At 45.2% G+C, this 25,315-nt stretch overlaps 1 protein-coding gene across 1 annotated transcript in view; it reads left to right on the forward strand.

Moving 5' to 3' along the window:
* LOC118207832 (receptor-type tyrosine-protein phosphatase gamma-like) overlaps positions 1–25,315 on the forward strand; it is a 295,989-nt gene that overhangs the window by 241,229 nt on the left and 29,445 nt on the right. The window contains exons 10-14 of the mRNA XM_035381921.1: positions 2,090–2,198; positions 3,708–3,757; positions 4,394–5,159; positions 10,381–10,519; positions 21,557–21,648. Of these exons, the coding sequence (XP_035237812.1) occupies positions 2,090–2,198; positions 3,708–3,757; positions 4,394–5,159; positions 10,381–10,519; positions 21,557–21,648 (1,156 nt within the window). The remainder of the gene's footprint in view (positions 1–2,089; positions 2,199–3,707; positions 3,758–4,393; positions 5,160–10,380; positions 10,520–21,556; positions 21,649–25,315) is intronic.

The following is a 25,315-nucleotide window of genomic DNA, read 5'->3' on the forward strand; positions in this document are numbered from 1 at the left end:
CTCTCGCATTTAATTTCCATTTTTATTTTCAATTTCCTCCCGAGACATCATTGTTATCTGGGTCACATTAAGGGACCGGCGGTCCGCGCGCAATCAGCGAGCGAATCAGTCGGAAGCCACTCGACGCCTCGCCACTTTGCGGCCGCTCGCTCATTACCACGGGCCACTCCGGGGGAAAAAGGTCCTCAGCAAAAATTAGACCGAGTGCCACTTGCGTAAATCAGAGCGCGGAGAGGCGGACAAAGGACAAGCGCCGTTACTTACTGCCAAATTTACCCCCCGGCCGGGCGGCCCGTGGCCTGGAGAACCCCCGCAGGCAAATTACGGAACGGGGGCCCGTCCCGATTTTAATACCCTATTAATTCCCGCCTTTCAGGGGACGTGGTGATTCGCGGGTCCGATTTCAGTGCGACGGAAAGTGAATCGTGAACGCGCGGGGAGGGGCGGTTCTAAACGCGCCGGTACCGCGGGCGTTTCTTGTCACGACGTTAGCGCGGTCGCAGCGAAGCTCTGATACCCGGTGCTGTGTGTTGATGACACGTGGATACGCGGCACGCTCGGAGATCGCAGCGATTCTGGAAAGCACCGTCGCCGGAAAATCGTTTCAGCGGCGACACACTCGGGCACGTGGTCGCAAACGCGGCTCGGCTTCTCGTTTGCCCCCGCCGTGTCCGGGGGGTGGGGGGGGGGGGAATCGCGAGAATCTGAATTCAGCTGAGTCAGAGTGTCAATAGAAAACCCGGGGCGGGAGGAAAGCGGGCGCCGCGAACGCCATCTGTTACGCCGGCTTTAGCTCGCAAACGCGGGGAGGAGGCGAACTTCACGGGAGAGAAAGACGAGAGGCGAGCGTCTCCCCCGCCGGCTCGGGAAAGGTTAGGAGAGGTGCGCGAACGGGCAGGTGGAACGGGGGAGGAAGGGGGAGGAAGGAGGAGGAAGGAGGAGCGGGACGCGGCTTTGCTGTGCTAATCTCACCCTTCCTTGACCCGCGCGCTCCGCCGAAGAGCTCAAGAGTTTGACGGATGCGTCACGGCTGCTGTTTTTGCTTAATCGCGCGGAACTGTGCGTTCACAGCCCCTGAACTTATAACCAGAGGGCAGCGGGATTGCATTATTTATTTATTTATTTATTTATTTATCACTCAGCAAGGTTCTGGATTCTTTCTCATTAAATATTCAGTTCTATGAATGGATGACGTGTGAAAATGGTCACCCTGGCTAAGGTTTTTTTTTGGTACAGGCGAGTTACGCGATGTAACGTAAAGCAGATTTTGCAGAGGAGAAACGCAGAGCAGATATGTCTCCCATCAGTGGCATATATTCGTGGCATTGGCTGTTCCTGCATTGCGTTTGTGTGTTTCCATGGGCTGTTTTTCCCCAGCCGCCACTCCTCCCCCACGTGTCCCTGAGCTGCGGGGAGCCGCGGGTACATGCCCCACACCGTGCCCGTATCAAAGCGGTGCCCCCAGCACCGTGGCTGATCTGCTGCTTTTTCTGGGTCCAAACACTAGCACGTGTACCACTAACGCACAGATACGTCCAGCATACTGCAGCTCGCCAATCACAACACACAGATCAACGGGCTGGAGTTTCATGGTGGGCTCTGAAGGTTATGCAAGCGTGTGCGTGTATGTGTGTGTATGCGCGTGTGCTCACGCGTGTGTATATATGTGTGAGTGTGGGTGTGTGCACACATGGAGCCCTTTGCAATGTTTGACTGTAGTTCTCACAGAGTAATAAAATTGTATGTTTGTGTGTGTGTGTGCGTGCCTGCTTGTGTGTGTTTGTGTGTGTGTGCTTGTGCGTGTATCTGTGTGTGTGTGTGTGTGTGTGTGTGTGTGCGTGCCTGCTTGTGCGGGTGTCTGTGTGTGTGTGCGTGCTTGTGCGCCTGTGCGCGCGTGCGTCTGTGTGTGTGTGTGCGTGCTTGTGCGTGTGTCTGTGTGTGTGTGTGTGTACATGCCTGCTTGTGTGTGTGTGTGTGCGTGCCTGCTTGTGTGTGTGTGCTTGTGCGTGTGTCTGTGTGTGTGTGTGCTTGTGCGCCTGTGCGCGCGTGCGTCTGTGTGTGGGCGTGCGTGCGTGCCTTTCCTCCACAGGAGGCTGTCATCACACAGGTGTCCCCCGACGTGCTGTACCTCTTCAGAGTGCAGGCCGTGTGTCAGAGGGACCTGCGCAGCGATTTCAGCCAGACCCTTCTCTTCAGAGGTCAGTGTGGAGAGAAAGTACCGGGAAAAAAAAACTCAAACAATAAAGAGGACTTGTCTTCCCGGAGAGGGGAATGCTGGAACGTGTAAGGTCACGTTGCTGAATTTAACATGAAAGGTGTCATTTTGTTCCGTGTTTGCGAAGCGCCTTCAATCAAAGTCTTCCTCTGACTGTGTGCAGCTGCCTGGTTCGGAAAGCCCTGGTAACTGACACAGGCAGATATTTGAAAAAAGGCAGCTGATGATTGCAGTTAAGTTGCCAGACCTGGCTGGAACATTTTGGCAATGCTGCACACAATCTGAGGGTGCAGGTTTGACTCCTGGGGCTGCTTTATCCACTTAAACCCGGCTTAGCCTTTCCACACACACACACACACACACACACACACAGACACACACACTTCTTCAATTCCTGGGTCTGCTTTATCCATTTAAAGGAAGCAAAGCCTTTTGAAGCAAATATCAAGGACCGGACACACACACGCACACACATACACACATCCATAGATTTAGGAAGGGACTCCAAAGGCAAGTCTAGATCAAGACTGGATACTGAAAACTCTCTTACACCTGGTCTAAGCAAGCAGTTGAACACATCTGACTGATTAGAAACACCCGTGAAGACATTTGTCCCAAACATTATGACACCCTGAAATTGGGGGGAACATGTATAAAAAGTACTGTTATTTCTACATGGTGAACCAAAGTGTATGAAAATACCTGTTAATAAAGGCTGAGAATCTGCACTTTAACCACACGTGAATCATTTGATTACAAATCTAAATCGGTGGAGTACAAAGCCTAATCAAGAAGGAAAAAAAAGTCCTTGTCCCAAACATTATGGAGCTCATAGGATGCTACCCTATGGCACATGGAACAAGTGTTCCTTTGCTGCTCTTGTAGTTACAGGATAAAAAAATTGCATGAAAATGCGTCATGATCACATCCACGTCTGCCAGTCTGGAAGCCATCTTGTCTTTAATGATTTGTTTACAAAATATAAAATGTGACAGAGATGAGTTTTTCCAAGTTCATGATTGTTTGGAAATGAAGACGTGAAAAAAATGTTATGTGATGCATCGCTTGTAGGCAACAGAAATTGCTGTTTTGAAGAACTTAACATTGTGCTTGCAGGCGAGAACAAAAATGGAAAAACACGAATGTGGAACACAACCGCTCTGCGGTTCAACCTGAAGACCTTTTTTTAGGCAATCCATGGGCCTCGCATGAATAAATCATAGCTATTGTTTGTTAACTAAGGTCTGCTCCTTTGAGTTTTACTTCTGTTATGGTGGTTTTGACGACGGCAATATTCCCCGCTAGCATTCTACTTGAGAGAAATAAAGTGGCTGAAATTATTTTTTTGATAAGCTGTGAAGGTTTATTTCTCCAGTATTTCTGAATAGCTCGCCTGGGTAACTTTGAATGTGTTTTCGTTTGTGGGTACATTTGTGCATGTGCGATTGTGATCTGATGCTGATGTAAAACGTGTTCTTATGCTTTATTCCAGCAAATACCACCAGGATATTTGAGGGGACAAGAATAGTGAAAACTGGAATGGTATGTGTTGGCTAATGTCTAGCAGCTCATTTGGGACTGCATGAACTGTTTTGATAGGGTTACGAAATGGCAATATTATTACTTCAGTTGCATGTTGCTGCATGTAAATTTGATTTCAAATTTATTTATTCTTTTTTGACATTCAGTCTAGTTCACATACAGTATATTGGCAACAGTACCCCCCCACAATAATATAGCATGATGATGACAATAGTAATAATTGCATATAATTAAGGTGGGGATTTCATGATGTGATTGGGATATACTGGTAAGGCTTGGCGTTTGTCATGGAAGTCGCTGGTGCCACGGATTTCGTGACTTTCCCCATTTTTAGGCATTTCCATGATTTCTTTGTTTTTAGGATTTTCATGATTTTTCGGCAGTATTGTATGGTAACTGTCAAACTTAATGTAGCCTACAGTGCTATTTGTATAGGCTTAAACTTTTTAACCCACATTGGAGCTTTGGAGTTGTTGGAAGTGTATTTAAAAACAAAAAACATTTGCAGCCCCTATACCTGATACTGCTAATTTTGACACATTTTTTTAGCGGATGTAAATGTAAGATTTTACTTTTTTTGTGCCTCTCTCTTTCTCTCTCTCTATCCCTCTATCTCTCTATTGTTCTCTCTCTCAGCCCACAGTATCTCCAGCCTCTTCTGCAGACATGGCCCCCATCAGCTCGGGCTCGTCCACCTGGACCTCCTCCGGGCTCCCCTTCTCCTTCGTCTCCATGGCGACAGGGATGGGCCCTTCGTCCAGCGGCAGCCAGGCGACGGTGGCGTCCGTGGTAACCAGCACCCTGCTGGCAGGCCTGGGCTTCAGTGGGGGGGTCCTGTCCTCCTTCCCCAGCTCCGTTTGGCCCGCCCGAACCACACCCTCCAGCCCCGCCTCGCCCCCCACCCCCGCCCCCAGCCCCAGCCGCCAACCCGCCGCCAAACAGCCAGCGGCCTCTCAGAGCCCCGACGCCGATGCCGCCGCCGGCAAAGACAGCGACGGCGCCCGCGAGGGCGAGAAGGGGCAGGAGGGGGAGAGGGAAGGAGAGGAGGAAGACGAGGAAGGAGAGGACGAGGAGGAAGTGAGGACGAAAAAGGACAAAACGGCGCCGGGGGACGCGGAGGCTCGAGCGAACGATACCGTCGCCCGGGAGAACGCCACGGCGACCGCCCCGACGTCCACCGCCAAAGAGAAAACGCCGGAGGAGTCCGGCGCGGCTCCGACCGCCGCTGCCGGGGAGGACCAGCTGGCGAAGGGCAGTCAGAGCCCCGCGCAGGGGAGTGTGACGCCCCCTACCTGGGAACCTGAGAATGACACGCTTGAGATCCAGCTTCCCAACAGCCCCACGCTGACCATTAAGACTGGAGGAGGAGAGAGGAGTCACTGGCCTTTCTCAGTTCACACAGGTGAGAGCATCTCTGCGGTGTCTGTCCACGTGTCTCCATCGTGCAGTACAGATTCTGCACTCTCCTGCCCCGTGTCAGGAAATCACAGAACGGTGACTAAGTAGCTCTTTATGACCTTGCATAGTGTTTTTAAAGCTACTGGATATGTTCAGTCAGCCCACACACAATCAGCCTCTTTTTATTCGTGATGACCTGCTGACTTTATGATGGGAAGCATAGGGGCATTTGGGGGTTTATGATCTAAAGCAAGAAAATACATTAACAGTAACATAGGTTGCAGCGTGGACAGAGGTGTACTGTTTCCTGAGGCTGTACATACGAACAGATTAATTTAATAGTGTTTATTCATGATTACAAACATACATTTCAGTTCTTATGTTTAAATATATTTGTGTACACTTTAATTTATTGTAATGTTAATTTTTTCATTGAGCACAGCAGTCTCAGGTTGTTTGCACTACAGTAAATAGTTCTGACCCATAATAATACTGAACATTTTTTTGAAGAATAATCAGGAAATATACATGCATACGACCATTGGAAGCATAGTGGTTCTTTACAAGCTACTTTGGAAAATAAATGTCCCATGTTCACATCCAAGAACGTTCACATCCAAGAACTAGACAACCAGAAGCCTGTCTAGTGGACTAACAATTACTAAATAATACTTTCATTTTATGATTTTTGTTATGTTGTATATGGTGAATAACTCTGTTAGAAAAAGATTCATTTTTTAAAGTGGTTTTAAATCTATTCCAGCAGGTGAAATCAGTGGGGTCGTAATTACTGAAAGTTTGAACAGCTGGTAACTAAATTAAAAACTTTGGAAAAGTGAAGAGTTCAAAGGAAAAACAAGCGACAATGAGCCAAACTCGCATTATGTAAAAATGCACTTAAGTACAAAATAATCGAACACCTTAAATCTATGCTTTCTACAACCTCAATTTACGAAGAGATTTCAAGAGGCTTTAACTGAAGCCCGGGATGTGATTTATAGGAAGTTTCCAAGTTTGGAAACCATTGTCTTGAGGAAGACATTCAAGGTTACTGCAGTCCCAGGTGGGCATGCAAGTGTTTTTTTTTTTTTTTACCAGAAAAGTTCGATATAAGAGAATCTGGGCTGGCAGAGAAGCAGAGTGTCCTTATCCAGTGCCCGTGTACTTGCTATCACCAGAGTAAGTGTGTAGATAATCTATTAACCCCCATTACCTGGAATCGCCGTGAAATCTCCCACAGTAATCTCCGCTCTCAGCGTAGTGGAGGCCTTGCAGAGAAATGGAGATATTGATCTGGGGCTGCTCCTCCAAGCTTTAATCACCTCTTCACCTGAAGACCTCTAAACAAGGCCTTCCCATGCACTAGGCTACCGCATAATAAAACCAGCATCTTTCCATTATAACAGTACTGTGAAGCATTATTTTCACAAATGAGTGCTTCCCTCTCCCTGCCTAAACACTGCAGGAGCCAGTGTTAAGGCAGGGTATTCTGGCACTGGGCACTGGCGCTGGGTCTAAAGTGGTGGCCATAGACCCAGCAGCCCGCCCCCCACACCGGTCAGGGCACAGTAATCAGAGGTGGGTAAGCTCCGCAGAGGTGCCACATCACACAAAGGATTGACGTGGCCTGTAGTTTGGCCTTGTGACATAAAGGTCACAGGTTCGATTCCCAGCTAGGACACTGCTGTTGTACCCTTGAGCTACAGTAGGTACTTAACCTTCATTGCTTCAGCATATATCAAGCTGTATAAATGGGTGCAGTGTATTTACTATGTAAAGAGTTGTGTAAGTTGCTCTGGATAAGAGCATCTGCTAAATGCCTGTAATGTAATGTAATGAACACTGCAGCATCAGTCAGGCCTCTGGATCCTTGGAGGTCCTGAGGGTGGGGACCCGCTATACCCTTGGCCTGCAGCTCTGTGTTCAGGCTGCCCTGGAATTCTACAGAGGGCTACAGATCCAGGTGCCCGCTGGTGCCCAGATACGCCTCTGCAGCCAAGCACTGCATTTCCTGGGAATACTGCACCTGCATTCTCCACCATTGTGGCTCTGTGCTGGGGGTCGTCACTGTGTCAAGTAGTGAACAGCCGGCAGCATACTAGCTTTTATTTACTTCATGAATTCAAGCGATGAAAATGTTGACACAAACATAACTTGAAAAAGGGAACAAGAATGTGCCACTGTAAAAAAAATAACAGAACAAAAGGCGCCCCGAGAATTAGAGGACCGGACCATGTGGTGACTTAAAAAAAAAATCTCTCCTCTCTTCTAGGCCCCAGAGCTAGGCCTTTTATAGACCCAAATAATTAGACAGTTTGTATTTATTTGGGTGCCTGCTACCATGCCTGCCAGAGGGCCTGGCGCTCTCCGTGGTCCTGCAGCTCTCCCAGGTCACCTGAGGTGCTGAAGAGACAGCGCAGTACAATATACAGGAGCAGAGAGAGCTGTTCCACTATCGCCCATCCGAGCCAATCAGATCTCCTAAAGGCAACTAGGGCCGCTCTCTGCAGCAGTTCATAATATAATGCTTCAGTGACATTTATGCCTCGTTGAAACTTGAAATTCGCTGCAACTTTTCACTTTAGGTAGCGGTGCCACGCACGCGTGCGTCAAGCGTGAATTCCCAAACGCTTGGCACGCCAATCCAAACGCACTGAACCTTCAGCTCCGTAACACAAATACAGCTGCTTCATCTGAAGATTTAGCCGCTCATCACAAATACACCTGTTTCGTCCGACGCGTCAGCCTACGAACGTGAACACAACCGCTTCATCGGAAGCATTCAGCACAAACACAACAGCTTAATCTGAAGCATTACGACCGCCAATACTCTACTCCCACGCGAAGAGACGTGACAGGAACGCGTGTAACGCACATCCCCAGGTTGACAGACGCTTATCAGGGATGCCTGAAAACAGCAATTTCCCAGAGTTCCTCAGCAGGGGCCCGGTATTGCGCAGACGGCGATGGTAATGACAGCGAGGCTAGCCGGCCCCTTCCTGGAATTACACCCAGCATGCCGCCTCGCCCCCTTTTACCAGTTGATTGGTGACAGCGGCGCGGTGGAGTGGGGCTTTCGCCAAACGGCAGCTGCGCCGCGAAGATACGAGCCGCTCATGATCTGTATTCCCGGCAAATTGACCGGGAAATGGCAGGTGCGTCCGAGCAATCTTTAGCACACGCTGTGAGAGAGAGTGAGAGAGAGAGATCGCCGTATCGAATTCGCGAAATGCCTTTTTGTTTAGCTGCTGTTTTGATGTTGAAACGAAGCGGTGAGAGGTGACGCTCGTTTCAAAGAGCCCCTTTCTGAAACCCGTCTGTGAGCAGGTAGGCACACGCCATCAAAAACCATCAGAAACTGACGGATTAAAAATGAAGTAAATACGTTAAGCAGCCAACCCGGTTCAGGTTCCAGCTTTCAATCTTTTGGGGCGTGCAGTCTTATTTCCATATTTCTATATATTTTTCTATAGTCCAAAATGTCATTCAGTAGGGTATGACTATTTGCTACAACTTTACATCTCTTTACAGTATAAGTCCAAGATACTTGTACTCCTGAGAATATGTTGACGGTCATATGCTTGAACAGATTTCCTAAGACTCCCACATTAAAAGCATGCTAGGATTGGCTTCCCATAATTTCTATGGAGAGTATCAGCTCATGTCAAGGAGGAGCCATTTTCAACTTCTAGACCACAGTAGTAAGTCTTAAAATTCATTTGTTCAATATTCAGCCAAACCACTCAATCAGCAAAAAAACATTAATATGAGAATGTCCAGGTGAAGTGGGATTACAGGGCCTTTGGCAGTGTAGGTGGATGGGGAAAACAGAGCAATTATAGATGGTAGTATGCAATTACAGGAACTTCTGTGGTGTGGGTGGTGTGTGGTGCATGTAGTTGATGCAATATGTCCATCATCTGTAATGCAATGTTTTTTGTTGCTTGTACTGTTCTTGGTGTTCTCTGTATGGAGGGCGAACAGCTTTGTTACGTGAAATGATTTTCTGTAAAACAGACAATTGAGTATCATCTAATCTCATTTATTATGGCCATTTTACACCAAGTGTCAGTTGATATGTTGCTTATGGGGATGTGTCCCCTGCTCATAAAAGTGGAGGACATTTTTCAGCTCTCGCCCATGTTAAGTAGCTAAATAATGAATGAGTTCTCCCTTTTCAGTTAAATAAGCATTTCTGGGGGCTGCTGGGTGGCTCATTTAGTTAAGCATGAGCCTCACAGCCTCAGATTGAATCTGGACCGTGCCAGTGTCGACTGTGGCTGGTAACTCCATTGGGCGACAGGCAATTGGCAGTTTGGTCACCCAGGGTACGGATGGGTTCAGTCAATTAGGGCAGTGGTTGTCAAACTCAGTCCTGGAGGACCCCTGTGTATCCTGGTTTTCGTTCCATCCACAATTACAATCCCAGAATATTATGTCCAAAATAGGTGTGCATGGCATGAAATTGAAGGCTGAGGTGAATCAGTAGGCTCCTAATTGGTGAAAGTGTGGACACGTGGCCACTAAAACTAATCATTTTGTATAAAATGAATAATTCAAAGAACAAATGATAAATGTCCAAACCTGTTTTGTGTTAAAATTATGAAAGAACTTAAACACATGTTCAGCAAATTGAATTGAGCCAGAGATTAGCTGTGACCAAAAACCAGCATACATAGGGGTCCTCCAAGAGTTTGAGAACTACTGGGTTTCTGCGTTCATCCCTATCTAGCAACCCCTGCTGGTCTATTAGACTGCATGCTAAAGCCACATAAGAAAGGTTTTCCCTCCTACTCCACTCTGCCGGCTGTGAGGTGGGTGTGATGTGCGAATGTGGGAAATTGAAATTGAATATGCTGTTTGTTAGTTGAAACTGCCTCCTGTGATATGTCATGAAAGAACAGGTATGTGTCTCCATTAACCACACAAGACTCTAAACCTTCAATTGTGTCTTAAATATTCTGATTGTGACCTAAACATAGGTAAACAACACATTCAATAGCACACTGTCCATTCATTTAAACCAGGGGTGTAAAACTGAATCCCAAGGGGTACCACAGTGTCTGCAGGTTTTTGTGGTTTCCTTTCAATCAGCTGCCAATTAAGGCCTTGAGAACAAGTTGTGTGGATTCCTTAGCCAATCTGTGACTTAAATGAAATGCAAATTTAGCAAATTAAACACAAGTTCTAACCCAGGTGTATATCTCTCTCTCTCTCTTCCACAGAGAGCAACAGCATCTCCAACATGACTAGGAATCCCGTCCATGGGGTCAGCAGGGTGGAGTGGATCATCCCCCTGGTGGTGGTCTCTGCCCTGACCTTCGTCTGCCTCATCCTGCTGCTGGCTGTGCTGGTGTACTGGAGGTGAGACCCAAAGGCCTTCATCGCCTTCCTTTAACCACACCTAACACAAAGCCCCCACTCAGCCCTACCACTCTACTGACAATGCCTCCATTTTACCCTTACCCATCTGGGTTGTGATGAAAGCCCTGCCCTGACCTTTCACACCCACTCCCTTACTGCAGCCTCGCCCACTTCACTACTGCAGCCCCGCCCACTCCCCTACTGCATCCCTGCACACTCCCCTACCGTAGCCCCACCTACTCCACAACTGCAGCCCCACCCACTCCCCAACTGCAGCCTCTCCCACTCCTCTACTGCGGCCCTGCACACTCCCCTACCGTAGCCCCACCTACTCCCCAACTGTAGCCCCACCCACTTCCCTACTGCACCCCCACCCACTCCCCTACTACACCCCCACCCACTCCCCTACTACACCCCCGCCACTCCCCTACTGCAGCTCTGCACACTCCCCTACTGTAGCCCCACCCACTTCCCTACTGCACCCCCACCCACTCCCCTACTACACCCCCACCCACTCCCCTACTACACCCCCGCTCACTCCCCTACTGCAGCTCTGCACACTCCCCTACCGTAGACCCACCTACTCCCCTACTGTAGCCCCACCCACTTCCCTACTGCACCCCCACCCACTCCCCTGCTACACCCCCGCCCACTCCCCTACTGCAGCTCTGGACACTCCCCTACTGTAGCCCCACCTACTCCACAACTGCAGCCCCGTCCACTCCCCTACGGAAGCTCCGCCCACTCTCCAACTGCAGCCCCGCCCACTCCCCCACTGTAGCCCCACCTACTCCTCTACTGCGGCCCTGCCCACTCCTCTACTGCATCCTTGCTTCCCCTCTGCAGCTCCGCTTCTGTCCCACTAATGTCCTCTGCGTCTTTCTCTAATGTTTTATCTCCGCCAGCTTCCCTCTCCCATGCGAAATTGAAACATTAGTATCCTTAGCCAAGATATTTAACTTGGTTACGCAGAATTATAGCACTTTTGCGAGGGGGGAAATGTGTTTTACCTTGAGAAGCGTAAGACGTCATTATTAGGGTTGTCCCGCCTCGGCTTCATGGCAGCGCAGAAGAGGAACGGTGTCAGGGTGGAAGTGGGTGATTGTGTTCTGGCGATAGTAAGCCAGGCAGGAGCGCCGAAGGCCTTCCTCAGGGATACATTACTTCGCCATTACTGTCAGCACAGCTGAGACATTCCCTACGGCCGACTGCGCAGACCGAGCCCGCTCCAAACGGGGGGAGGGGGAGGGGGGGGGGGGGAGATTTACCGCTTACGAAACCAGGCCCGCGCTTCCTCCACCTCCGTTCTTACCGGGACCTTACTTCTTTTTTCTGCCTTTTTTTTTCATTTTAAAATAGAAACAAAAAACAAAGGTGCCTTGATTAAATAACTTAAAGTGATAAATAAAAGAATAAAAAAAACCTTTTTCAAAACAATTTCTCTCGTGTTATCGCAGCCACGGTAAGAGTAACTAGTCAGCATATTCCAGCGGCTGATTAAGAGGATTTTCACCCTGCAAGCCTGTGCAGAAACTTAAAGTAACAGTGCTTGAAACAGTCATAGAATAACACTGGCCATAAAAGGAAAGAAGGCTTTATGAGTGTAAAAAGTGAGTTATTAAAAAATATAGAGCAAAAAATAAATGGAAGAAAAATTTTGGAAAACATTTATACTTTTACTCATCCTTAACTCTCATCAGTTATAGGGTGAAACAGTGAGCCATTGACAGCTCTCATATAAATATACACACACTAAAATTTGCAGCTCTGTCAACTTTAAGGAGACAAACCATAAACCATAGAAATGTAAACCATAGTGAAATATAAATGTGCAGCTGGGATACAAAGCAATGCAGGAGCTACCCTCATTTGTCTTTAATATCGCCTGGTTTTAGCCACGCCCCCCCCCATCCCCCCCCCCCCCCCCCCGTACCCCTCCCACATCCAGTGCAATTTGGCCAATTACGGCTGGTTCCAGCTTTCATCTCTCAACTCCTCATCTGTCTGTCCCGTCCCGTCTCCCCTCCCCCAGGAGTCCGCAGAACCCCCCGGGGAGCCATAGGCCATCTGCTGCCCTTCACGGGACACTGTGAACAGAGAACAAAAAGAAAAAAAATGTCTTTCCTTAAATTATTTGGAAGGCGGCTTCCAAATAAATGTATCCGTTAACTGCTATAGAAACGGTAGAGGTGCCGGTCGCTTAGCAGGTGGCACAGCGGTATAAGCCCTGCAAGAAAGAGTTGGGCTAACACGGCGGTATAAAGAACAGCTGGAGCTCTGTTTCCTATGTCATCAATGGGTTTTAATGGCCGGTGCCAAATGGCACAGGTCACCCCAGCAGTGGTGTTGTAACAGTAGGCGGACATTTTGTGCAAATTAGAAACACGGGCTTCTGCGGCGTGGTCAAAATGAAGGATCGCAGCGCAGTAAATGCAGAGTGATTATGTTAGCCACAGGACTGCAGAGGTGCTCATCCTGACCTGTGAGCTGAAGCTGACAGGAGACAGGTGCCTTTTACCAGCGTTGTAAACTCACTGGCAGACATCCGTCCTGGTGAACTGAAAGTAATCATGGTACATTTGAGTGCTGATTCTCTGCTGAAGGACAGAGAGCCAAGGTCAGTCAAATAAATGAGTGGGACATTACTCTCTCTTTTATTTGTATACATCAGGTCCTGTCAGCCTATTTGAAAATCATTTGTCTTCAAATTCAGTGCTCGAAAACCATGGCCAAGGGTGGCTTATCTCATTTAGTAGTAGGGTAATTGCGTAGGCTTTCAGTGCATTTTGTTTTGGAGGCATTTTCTTGAAAGTATGCAAGGGTATGTGAAAGGGTTTTTTTTTTTTTTTCCAAAATATTATATAACCGTCAAATTTACATTTTAGGTTATGCAAGATTTGCATGCTCATATTTTAAAGAGTAAAAAATAAAAACAAGGCCACCATCATGAAATGCTGCCTTGTATTTATTTCTTCTTATTACTGTTTCTGATAACATCAACTGTAATAACAGTAGTCGCAATGTAAAAGTGTACTAAAACATATTGGAGGAGGAATCATGCAGTCTTGCTCTGCTTTAATATCTGCTAATTCCGATATGTGCACACAGCTGCAATGCAAGGCCTCCTCCTCTCAGCTAACACAAAACATTCTCACAATGTTACTGCCATGTAGTGACAACGTTATAATGTTCACAATACATTCCTGTAACATTGTGATAACATTTTGTGTTTGCTGTGCTTCTGCTCAGTCCTTGACACAGCCATATGCTAATTTCTGATGGGTGCACACTATGTACACACACACCAATGTATCAGCTTCTGCATCACCCTGTGAGCTTTGAAAAAAAAATAAAAAAATACATCCTTGGACGATGACTTGTTAAAGCAGAAAGAAATTTTTGAGTCTGCATATGTTGTCTATAGTAGTAGACCAGGGCTGGTGACCTGGATTTCTGTCCATCCCTGGAGCCCTGTGAGCTACTTAAATCGCATATAGACTTCACATGTGCAAATTCATATTTAAGATACATGTATTTCACTGTCCGTGCTCATTAATCGACTCCATCCTGTCTGTGGCCCTCCGGGGCCCGGTGGTACCAGGTCACCAGCTGCGTGCTCGTCTGCTTGGCCCCCACCTGCGCATAAAATGGGCCCTGCGATCAAGATGTGTGCACACGCACACGCACGGGCACAGGCCATCGAGCGGCTGAATGGCAGTTCATTAGCGTCGGCTGATTTATTTACATCTGCAGATACCCCTGAAGGGACTGGCTCTTAGAGGTTTGATCAGAGCGCTGTCTGTTCTGTTAATTTGTCACGGAGTTCAAGGATGCTGTCCGTGTTTTTCGTACACGAAAGCAAGCCTGTGTCGTTCTAGAAACAGAGGAGTTGGTTGCTGTGGAGTAATTTAAATGAACTGGGTTGTAAGAGGACTACGGAGATGCCTCGGAGAGCTCTGTGTGCTCTGCTCTGCTCCTTGTAGAGAGTGAGGTTCCAGACTGATTGGTCCAGCTGCTCTCCTGGGCTACTGGCCCAGATATTGGTGCTTCACCTCCTCGTATAACGAGCTACAGCTGTGCTCTGTGTGGTGTGCATAGGATCCGGAATTCCGCATTCGTGCAATTGTTTGACAGTGAAATGGGGAAGGACCACAGCTGGTGGTGATGTGGTTGGAGGGCTGTCAGAATGTGTGTGCTTCCATGGTAACTGGACCCCTGCTGGAGTTCCACCTCTGGGTGGGACTAAATAATTTCCATAAGCAATCTGGTCTCATTACATATTGCATAATGTTGGTTCCACACACATCACACCCAGTCAGAACCTAGAGAGACTCACACATTGCACCTTCATTCAAACCTGGAGAAACCTAGACACTACACCCTCATAAAAACCTGGAACGCCCCTGTCACCCTGCACCCTCCGGAAAGCCTGGAGAGACCTACAGATTGCACTCACGAACATACTGCACTATCATTAGAGCCTAGAGAGACCAACATACTGCACTCTCATAAAAGCCTAGCGAGACCTACACACTGGACCCTTACAAAAGCCTGGAGAGACCTGCACACTGCACCCACCACAGGCCATGCAGAGAATGCTTGTTTCTCTTCTGCTAAAACACGTGAAGGTGTTCTTTTCCACTTCCCACCGCTCGACACTGCTACCCTTATCACCAGGCTTCGAAACAGCATCCGTGCATCACTCGAGCCCACATTGACCTAGCAGCAGTGCGGGAACTTGTGACAGTTCAATTTATTATTGCATCCTCCCACCTGTCACCTCAGCAGCGAGATCTGTGACAGTGTGTGAGGGGTGGAAATTGCAAATATTACACGATAAAAATGGAGTTTATGAAAGTGGGAGTGATGTAGATAAATTTGCAGTTCAATTATGAAAAAATTAGCAGATAAAAGCCCTAGTGATTTCATAAGAAAATGAATGAATAAAACGGGCTTGATTTGATAAACACAAACCTTCCTTTTTATCATTCACCACCACCACCACCGCTCTGCCCGTTCATCGTTTACCGTGTGCACTGCCTGACCATTTATAGAGTAGCGTGTGCATTACGCCTCCCGTCAATCAAAAAGTCGTGCCCACCGAATTTGATCCAAGTTTTCTGCCCCTTGATTGCAAATCTTCTGAAAGTAAATCATCTGCTGTGACCTCAGCTGCCACCTCCCAAACTATCTGTAGTAGTGTAGGATTCACTTCAGTACCACTGGCTTGTGTATTTTTGGCTGCAGCCAATCAATTTGATACTGTATCACATCGTGACTAGAATTACTAGAGGAAATTCTTGCAGAAATACATTTTTTTGTAGGACAAAGTCTCAAAGCTCCCTGTTATTTTGACTTTCCCTCGACATGTTTAAGAATTAGGAACAGGTCTGATTGGCTGCTTGAAGGCTGTGGGATAAAGGCAATCGGGAGCAGAAAGAAATCTAATTTGATGGGTGTGGCCTTTTGATTGACAGGAGGCTTAATGCACACACTAAACAATAAATGGCTTGGGTAGTGCAAGCATTAAACAATGAACTGACAGAGCAGCGGGGGTGGACAATAAAAAGGAGTGTTTTCATTTATCAGATCAAGGCTGTTAATGAAATCGTTTAGGTTTTTATCAAATCACTCGCAGTTCTATCTTATGATTTTTTATCTCATAACAGACAAATTAACAATTCAATTGGACTTTCATCAACTCAATTTTTATCAAGAAATTTTTGTTACTTTCATCCCTCATAACAATGTGACATCACTACTCATTTAAAATTGGTACAAAAAGAATACTCAAAGGAGCATTGCTCTCTCTCTCTCTCTCTCTCTCACAAACACACACACACACACACACACACATCGATGCAGATTATTTCTTCAGTGATAACAGTACTGAGACAACAGAAAGAAACGACTGGCTTCTTATATTTAGTGACTTTTATTTAATATCCCTCAAAATTGTTAACCTTCCCCTAACAAACCTCCTGGCTTGGCTTAAATCAAATCTGCTATTCAGGTTTGCCCTCCAGGTCACGCAAAACATCCAGGACATGTCCCACATTACCAGATTTTATGTGAGATATTTACAAACATACTTTTTTTAAATAAAAGTACAACCTTGGCCATATGCATAGTTTCAATCCCTGCCTAAATAATGAGTGGGATTATGAGCGTGGTTCCAGTCCCCTATGTTTTAGTGAAGTGAGTTTTGGGTGCAGCCCATTATCTTTTAATGCAGTGAGTTAGGATTCTGTCCCTTGTCTTTTCGTGATGTGAGTTTCTGGTCCAGCCCCCTTGTTTTTTAGTGAGGTGCATTTGGGTCCCGCCCCCTTGTCTTTTAGTGAGGTGTGTTTGGGCCCACACTCCCTTGTCTTTTAGTGAGGTGTGTTTGGGCCCACACTCCCTTGTCTTTTAGTGAGGTGTGTTTGGGCCCACACTCCCTTGTCTTTTAGTGAGGTGTGTTTGGGCCCACACTCCCTTGTCTTTTAGTGAGGTTTGGATTGGATCCTGTCTCTTTTATTTTAGTGAGGTGAGTTTTTTTGTCCAGTCTCCTGTTTTTTAGTGAGGTGTGTTTGGGTCCAGCCCCCTTGCCTTTTAATGAGTTGAGTTTGGGTCCAGCCCCCTTGTCTTTGTGTGAGGTGAGTTTGAGTCCATCCCCCTTGTCTTTTAATGAGGTGAGTTTGGGTCCCACTCCCATATCTTTGTGTGTGGTAAATTTGGGTCCAACCCTACTTGTCTTTTAATAAGGTGAGTTTGGGTCATGCCCCTTTATCTTTGTGTGAGGCAAGTTTGGGTCCACCCCCCTTGTCTTTAATGAGGTGAGTTTTTGGTCCAGCCCCTTTGTCTTTTAATGAGGTGAGTTTTTGGTCCAGCCCCTTTGTCTTTTAGGGAGGTGAGTTTTTAGTCCTAGTGAGTTTATTTCGTGCCCACAATTTACTCTGTGAGGAGGAGTTATTATGCCCTTGCAGTGCTGAGTGCCTCAGGGAATCTGCCTTCTCCTGAAAGGCCCATTCTGTGTGTTCTCTCTCTCTCTCTCTCTCTCTCTCTCTCTACTCTAATCTTCTGAAAGGGAGTGCCAGCAGCACAGATTCCTGGGAACACTGACATCTTAATGAGGAGATGTAGAGGGCTGAGTGCTTTTACTGAACTCCACTTTTGTGCGTGGCATTACATGCAGACAATGGGAGAATTTGTAGATCTCAAGTTGGAACTCTCCATAAAACCTTGAACATTCTTGTACTTGTAATTCTTGTTATTCTTGTCGTGAGGAGAAACCCAATGCCAAACAGCGAAGCATTGCCTGTAACTGGTATCGGGTCGGAAAGGGCAAAACCATTTATTAGTTTGGAACTCAAAGGTTGTTTTCAGAGATCTCATGTGAATTCTTACATTCTTGAAGATGTAGTACTTTATAAACGTCAGGAGAGCTAGGGTAGGGAGTGTCAACAAGGTTGCTTTTAAAAATGGGGGAACAAAGGGAAGCAGACAGTGGGATGGTGTAGAGGGGGCAGGGGGGTTACTGGGGAGGCAGGGGGTACTGGGGGGGGGTGCGTAGTGGGAGCAGGTGTAGAAAAAGAGGAGTTTATTAAGAGCCGTCAGTAAGAGAGAGGCAGTGTTGTGTGATGCTAATTCCATTGAGACATGAAACGCACCAAGTCCCCTCCCCCTCTGGTAGCCAGAGCAACGCTAGCTCTTCGCATGCTGCCACCATGCCCCCCCCCCTCACCCCACCCCAGTCAGTAACACAGTCTGGGGAAGACCCCACCTCCCCCCCTCTCTTTTGCTGGCTCTCTCTCTCCATAGAGCCATGCAGCAGGCACTCTCCTCTGTGTTGGTCCTGCTGCTGTCCAGGATGGCTGGGATATGCTCCCTTTTCTGCCTCCAGTACAGGTAGGAGAAGCTTCGGGGGGCAGATACGAGCGTGTGACTGGGCGGCTGCTCTGCCCCAGCGGCTCTGTGTGTGCTCTGTCTCTGAGGACGACGTGCTGGGAGAGCTAGGACTCTCGCTCGCTTACTGCTGGCTAACTTTCCTGCCTGTCATAAGGAAGATTGTGTAGCTTGACCTCGGTCCTGTGATGAAGAGGCTAGTGAAGGAAGATGCGGCATTATGGGCTAATAGCATTAGGACCTGCTTTCCTCTGTGTTGTGAGGTTGGCTCCTGATTTGATTCTACAAGAGAAACAGCAGTGAGAGTTGGCTTCATACACAAACTTTTAAAGTATAATTTTTAAGCATGGCTGTAGGCATGCATGCATGTATGTAGGTGTGTGTGTGTGTTTGTGTGTGTGTTTATGTATTTGTGTATCTCCGTGTGTGTGTACGGTGAGCTTCATAATGTTTGGGACAAAGACATATTTGTCCTTTTTTTGACTCTGTACTCCAGAATTTTGGATTTTTAATCAAACAATTCATGTGTGGTTAAAGTGCAGATTCTCAGCTTTTAATTAGAGGGTATTTTGTACATTTGGTTTCACCATGTAGAAATTACAGCATTTCTTATAAATGGCAACCCCAGGGCATCACAACGTTTCGGACAAATGGCTTTCCAGGTGTTTCTGATTAATTGGATACGCTAGTCTTGTTCTAGTCTTGATTCTAGGCGTTTGATTTTATTTGGAGTTGTTATTGGTGTTTGTCAACAGAGTTCAGTGTTGTGCCAATGAAAGTCAAGGAAGCCTTTATGAGGTTGAGATATGCGAAATAAGAAAAAAAAACAGTCAGTGACATTGGCCAAAATCTTGATCTCATCTGTCTTGTGGACAGATGAGATTAAGATTTAGCTGTATCAGAGTAATGGCAAGGATGTGGAGGCCAAAAGGAATTGCCCAAGAACCAAAACACCCAAACTCATCTGTGAAATGGTGGTGTGGGTGTTATGGTTTGCGCATACGTAGCTGCCTCAGATACTGGCTTACTTGTTTTCATTGATGATGCAACTGCTGATAGAAGCAGCAGAGTTGCAACTGAGATGTATAGAAGCATCCTATCTGCTCAAGTTCAAGCAAATGCCTCCAAAATCATTGAACAGCGCTTTATCCTACAACAAGACAATGATCCCAAACATCCTGTTAAAGCAACAATAGGAGTTTTTGAAAGTCAAAAACATGAAAATTCTTGATTGGCCAAATCATGTACCCAATCTGAATCCAGCTGAACATGCGTTTCATATGCTGAAGAGAAAACTTAAGGCCACTAGCCACTGAAACAAGCAGGAGCTTAAGATGGCTGTAGTACAGGCCTGGCAGAGCATCGCCAGAGAAGATACTCAGCACCTGGAGGGTGTGGGTCACAGACTTCAAGCAATCATTGCATGCAAATGATATGCTCAAAAGTACTTAACAGGACTACTTTCATCACGTAACATTAATATGTCCCAAACATTATGGGGCCCTGAAATGGAGAGACTATGTATATAAAGTGCAGTTATTCTTTCCTGGTGAAACCGAAATGTAAATAAATACTCTCAAAAAGTGCAGAGTCAAATTAAGAAAAAATATGTCTTTGTCCCAAGCATTATGTATCTATATGTATATGTTTGTATTCGTATGTGCATGCATGTTTTTTCGTGTGTGTGCATGTGCAAGTGTGCGTGTGTGTGTGCAAGTGTGCGTGTGTGTGTGCTTGTGCTTCTGTTTGTGTTTGTGCTTGTGTGTGTGTGTGTGTGTGTGTGTGTGTGTGTTTGTGTACACGTGCGTGTGCATGCGCGTGTGCATGTGTTTGTTGCGTGGGCATGTGCGCGTGTGTGTGTGACAGTCATATGCACCACACTATGCTCTGATGATGGTACTTCATGTGTCTGTGCTGGGCATGCGCTGCAGCCTGTGTGCGGGATGTACAGGGTAAGGCACCATGAATTTCCCATGATGGAAAGATTAGTTGCTTTGGACTACTGAAGGGAGAGTGGCTGTGATTTTAGAACTTTAGCCAGACATCATTTTAGGTTTTGAGGAACATCTTTAACAAGTGGGATAATTAATCTCATTACTTGAAATGCATATATTCCTATACCAATATACATTTTTACAGAAAGAAAAAAGACTATGAACTTGGGACTCTGGTGTGGTTATAGACTGTGAGAACAGAGCTAAAGTGAATATATGGTTGTTGATAGCTCTTAATATCCATCACTTTTTGTTTTACTGCTTTTGTGTTACTTTCAACACATTTTGTGTCAAAGTAACTACTTTTGCGTTACAAATATACAATTTATGTGTTACAAAAGGAGGCTTGTTAACAGACTGTGTTGTAAGTAACAGAACACGTAAAGTGCTGTTTTTAGCACATCTGTTTTGAGAGTGTAGGAGACTAATGTGTAATTAATGGGGCCGCCTGTTCGAAGGTAGGATAATGACTATGGTGCTTCTGAATTGTGAAACTCCCTGGCAACTAATAAAAGAAATGCTGAAGCGATGGCTACTTTTAGACAAAGACACTTCTCTTTGCTTGTGATTTATATACAGTAATCTGCATGTGACTGACTGGATTGTGGCTTGGTTTGTATTTCACTTGTGGTTTTTATCTGTTCAGCAACCTGAGACGCATTGAGATGAAGAGTGCTGTGTAAAAATAAAATAGCTTGATTGACCGGAAGCCTGATGGTAATATGGGATATGACAAGATGGCTGACCTGCCTATAATACTGTAATAAGGTTGATATGAATTTGGGTTTACGGTAATGAGGCTGAAATGTCTACATACACAAGTCTTGAGTCATGAAAGGCGGTGTGTCATCATGATTGTCTTATCTTTTATCCTTGATCTTGAAAGAAATTGTATTGCCGCCATTTCTGTGTTTCCCTTGCTTCAAGCTCCCATAGTTTGCTGTCTATGATGCTTATGAGATGTTGGTAAAATGGCTGATGGGAAACGTAGTACAATGGCAAATTTTAAGGCATCCGATTTAAAACGTATGAAAGGGAATCAAGCTACATTTGCTGACATTGCTACATTGCTAACATTGCACGTTACTACAATACAAAAGAAAACATAATTAAATGTGGGGTTCCTTAATGTTCTTCCTCTCTCCCCTCTGTCTCGCAGGAGGTTTTTCCAAACGGCTCACTTTTACGTGGAAGACAGCAGCTCCCCTCGTGTGGTCCTCAATGAGAGCATCCCTGTCATTCCTATTCCAGGTGAGCTTCATTCCTGGCCTGCTACGGCCAGGTAAGGGCAGGGGCCACTGCCCCAACTCTGGCTCCTCCCCTCTGATCACTGGTTTCCATGGAAACCTTGCTCTCATAAGAAAGTTTCCGATGTCAGCCTTTAGGTTTTTTTTCCCCTAATTTTCCTAGGGTTGTTTTTTTTTCTTTCCTGCAGCAGTGCACTGTAATGAAGGCAGCTGTTGATGAACTCAGTCTGTATGTTAGCCTTTGCAAATCGTGGCAGCTTTCCAATATCATCCGGCTCTGTAACTAGTTTTCTCAACCGCCATTAGTGCTGGAGCAGACTTTGAGAATTAATTTGCTTAAATCAATAAGCACAGCCACAAAGAAGAAAAAATGAATGATTGTAAATTATCCTATTTTTACGCTACCTTTGTTCTGTTAACTGGATAATTAATTCTTATCTTTGGCTGTATTATTGAATGTGAGTGTGTGTGTGTGTGTGTGAAAGAGAGAGAGAGAGAGAGAGAGAGACAGGATGGAAGAGAGAGATGTGTGCATGTAAATATATTTCACTTGTTTAATTTATTTGGAAATGAATCCTTTCCAATTAGCTTTAACATCAGCATGTGTTCACTAAACGAACAAAGAATCTCCATTTTCTTTTGCTTATTCATTTTGCCTTGAACCTCATTGCTGTATTGCAGTTGTGGTAGGCAGTCAATGATGAGACTTCTGCTCTTTGTTTAAGCCTATTACTTTGGTAATTATATGTTTTATGGCTGCGTTGCTTAGGTATTACTCTGATTGACTGTCCATCTCAAATTATTTTATGGTTCTTTCTCCTTTATTCCTTTAAAAAATAATTGCCTCTATCCTAAGTGGGGTGAATGTAATATAAGTGTATATATTAACACAGAGAGTATTAACACAGAACGATAAATCTGCTAATGTTTATGATGATCAGTTCTCCATCGCACCTTTTTTATACCACCATCCTTGCTTATCACCTGCAACCATTGTATTTCTACCCCACTATATCACCCCCCACTGCCTGCAATCTGCCAACAACCTGATCTGCAAATGCATTGTTTAAAAAACTTGTTATAACCCCAGTAGGAAAAAAAATAGGTTAAAATGCACACAGATAACACCGGCAGGAAACGACTAAATGTGTTGTCAGTCTGCATCTAAAAATGCAAAGCTTGTCAGCAAGATAATGTATGCATGAGAGGTAAGGCCCTGATCAAAATAGCAGCAAGAAATGCTCTCAAATAATTCCTTTTTGGAGAAAGCCTTGTTCCTGTGGTTCCATACTGTTCAACAAGGAAGTGTTCCTGTTATCATTTTGTTATTTACCTCTATTTAGTACTCAAAAACAAAACAAATAAAAAATACTTTTTTGATAGTGCAGAGTTTACAGACGAAGCAACACTATTTACAAAACACAAAATGAAAACGATCAGTAGATTAGGCACTAGTCAGAACATACAAACAGTAATGCAACATTAATTAAAATGTTCTAAATTAAATCTAATCAGGTTTTTATCAGACCTCTAAAAAGGATAAAGGTGGAAAATTCAGGTCCAGAAGGTAAAAGTCCTCCCCAGTATTTTGTTCCAATCACCTGGATTTGCTAATTAGTACAATTTTTCAGTCATGAGGTAAAACTAATTAGCTGGCTGAGTTTGCGGGTGGAAGAAATACATGGCAGGACTTTTACTTTCTGCCCCCTGGACTTTCCACCTCTGAAAATGTACAAATAGGAGCTAAGGTATTGAGCTTCAAAGACTGCTGTAATTTATTCTACGTATATGGTGCACAGTGTCTAAAGGCAGTTCTCCCTAGCTCTGTTAACAGCACACACCCGGAGCAGCAACCATTCCTAAGAATAAGTCTGATAAAGTCCAACCCTTCAACTAATAAGCTTGTGGAGATAAGATGAGAGTTTCTGTCTAATGGTCTTATAAATGAACATAATCCAATGCTGCTCTCTTCTCACATAATGAGGCCAACCCACTTTTTATACAAAATACAGCGATGGGTAACATGCTTCACCTGTCATAAATTACAATGCTGAATGATAGATAGCATCTAATGGTCTTAATATAGACGAGGAAGCATGGCTATAGATGACATCTCCATAATCTAATACTGAGAGTAAGTTTGCTTCCACAACCCTCTGTCTACATGACTTGAGAAGAGAGGCTTTATTTTTATAAAAGAAACTCAGATTTAATCTCAGCTTTATGACAAGTGTCTCAATGTGTGCCTTACAAGTACATTCATCATCTATCCAAATTCTAAGATACAGTGCCCCCCAAAAGAATGGTAAGGATATAGTGAACTTTTTATTTTTATTATATTTTTTACTATTTAATTATATGCAATGTAGTATAGTCAGTCAGCTTTTGAAAAGAGAAATAATTATACAATTCCGCCTTTGAACCACAGTTCAATTTTTATTCAAAATAAACATAATTGTTCTTCAATTTTACATCAAGTTCATTTGAATTTATTTACCATCTAAAAACATGCCTACTATGGGTTCTTGGAGTTTAATAGCCTATTAAATGTTAAAAAGTGCATATTCATGGCAAGTTGTTAACTTGAGCACCAGCACTTTTTTTCTGATCACTGATGATGTCAGTGAGAGTCATCACCGATATACACCTCCACCGAAACCTGGATCACCCCAGATGCCAATGCAACCCCTACAGCCTTTTCTGCTGTCTTCTTTCTTCCACACAACCTGCCCAATTGGCCCAGGCTGGCAGAACTACCTTACTCGTTTCAAAGTCATGGGAATTCTCTGTTCTTCCCCTCCATCATACATATTCCATACATTGTTGCAATTTACATCACGAAAGTCTACTCATGACCTCTCACATAATTTAGGGTTGGTCCGTATGAGTAGTACGGGCAGGGGCGGCTTGACACCATCTTTAATGAGCCCTTCTCAGAAGTCTGCATCTTTGGACACTTTGGTGAAGAGAACTGGTCATAATTATTTCAAGACAAAAACCAATTACAATCAGGAAACAAAATTATAAATTAATGGTCTTGACTTCTGTTAATTGGCAGATGTCAATGTTGGTTGCACAAGTTAGGCTAATAAAATACGGAACCGCTGTGAGGACATGTATTTCTGTAACATGAATCACACGTTAGGATTTCTGCTGTAGTTATTAACTTGCTCTAGGCTATTTAATAGTACAATGTATTTATAACTCGTCATCACATTTCCCAGCAGGGAATGAGCAGCGAATTTCTTGATTCCGATGAGAGCAGGACCATGTTTTTAAAAGCACATTGAAACAGATTCATGTGCAATGATATCATTGGAATCATTACAACCCATGAAAGCACAACACTGAAGAGGTGTGCACTCAAGTCTTAGAACATTTGGGAAAAAAATAATGCATATACAATCAAACGTTTGCGAGGTCTTAGACTTTAGATGTTGACGGCTTGAGGGTGGACATGGTGACAAAAGGTTCCTTGAGGAGTTGGATTTACTTCTCGGCTCGTTCCCAGAGGATGGAACTCCCCAATCTTTCTGGGCAATTTTCCTGTTTGTCTGGGTGGCACTCAATCTCCAGATTCCTCCCCTCCTCCACTCTTTTGACTTCACTTTGGCACAGTCCCCTCCCAAGCACAAAGCAATCAGCTGGGCCTAGTCCCCCTGACAGCCTGC

The sequence above is a fragment of the Anguilla anguilla genome, chromosome 11, assembly GCF_013347855.1.
Source record: "Anguilla anguilla isolate fAngAng1 chromosome 11, fAngAng1.pri, whole genome shotgun sequence".
In the NCBI taxonomy this organism is placed as follows: domain Eukaryota; kingdom Metazoa; phylum Chordata; class Actinopteri; order Anguilliformes; family Anguillidae; genus Anguilla; species Anguilla anguilla.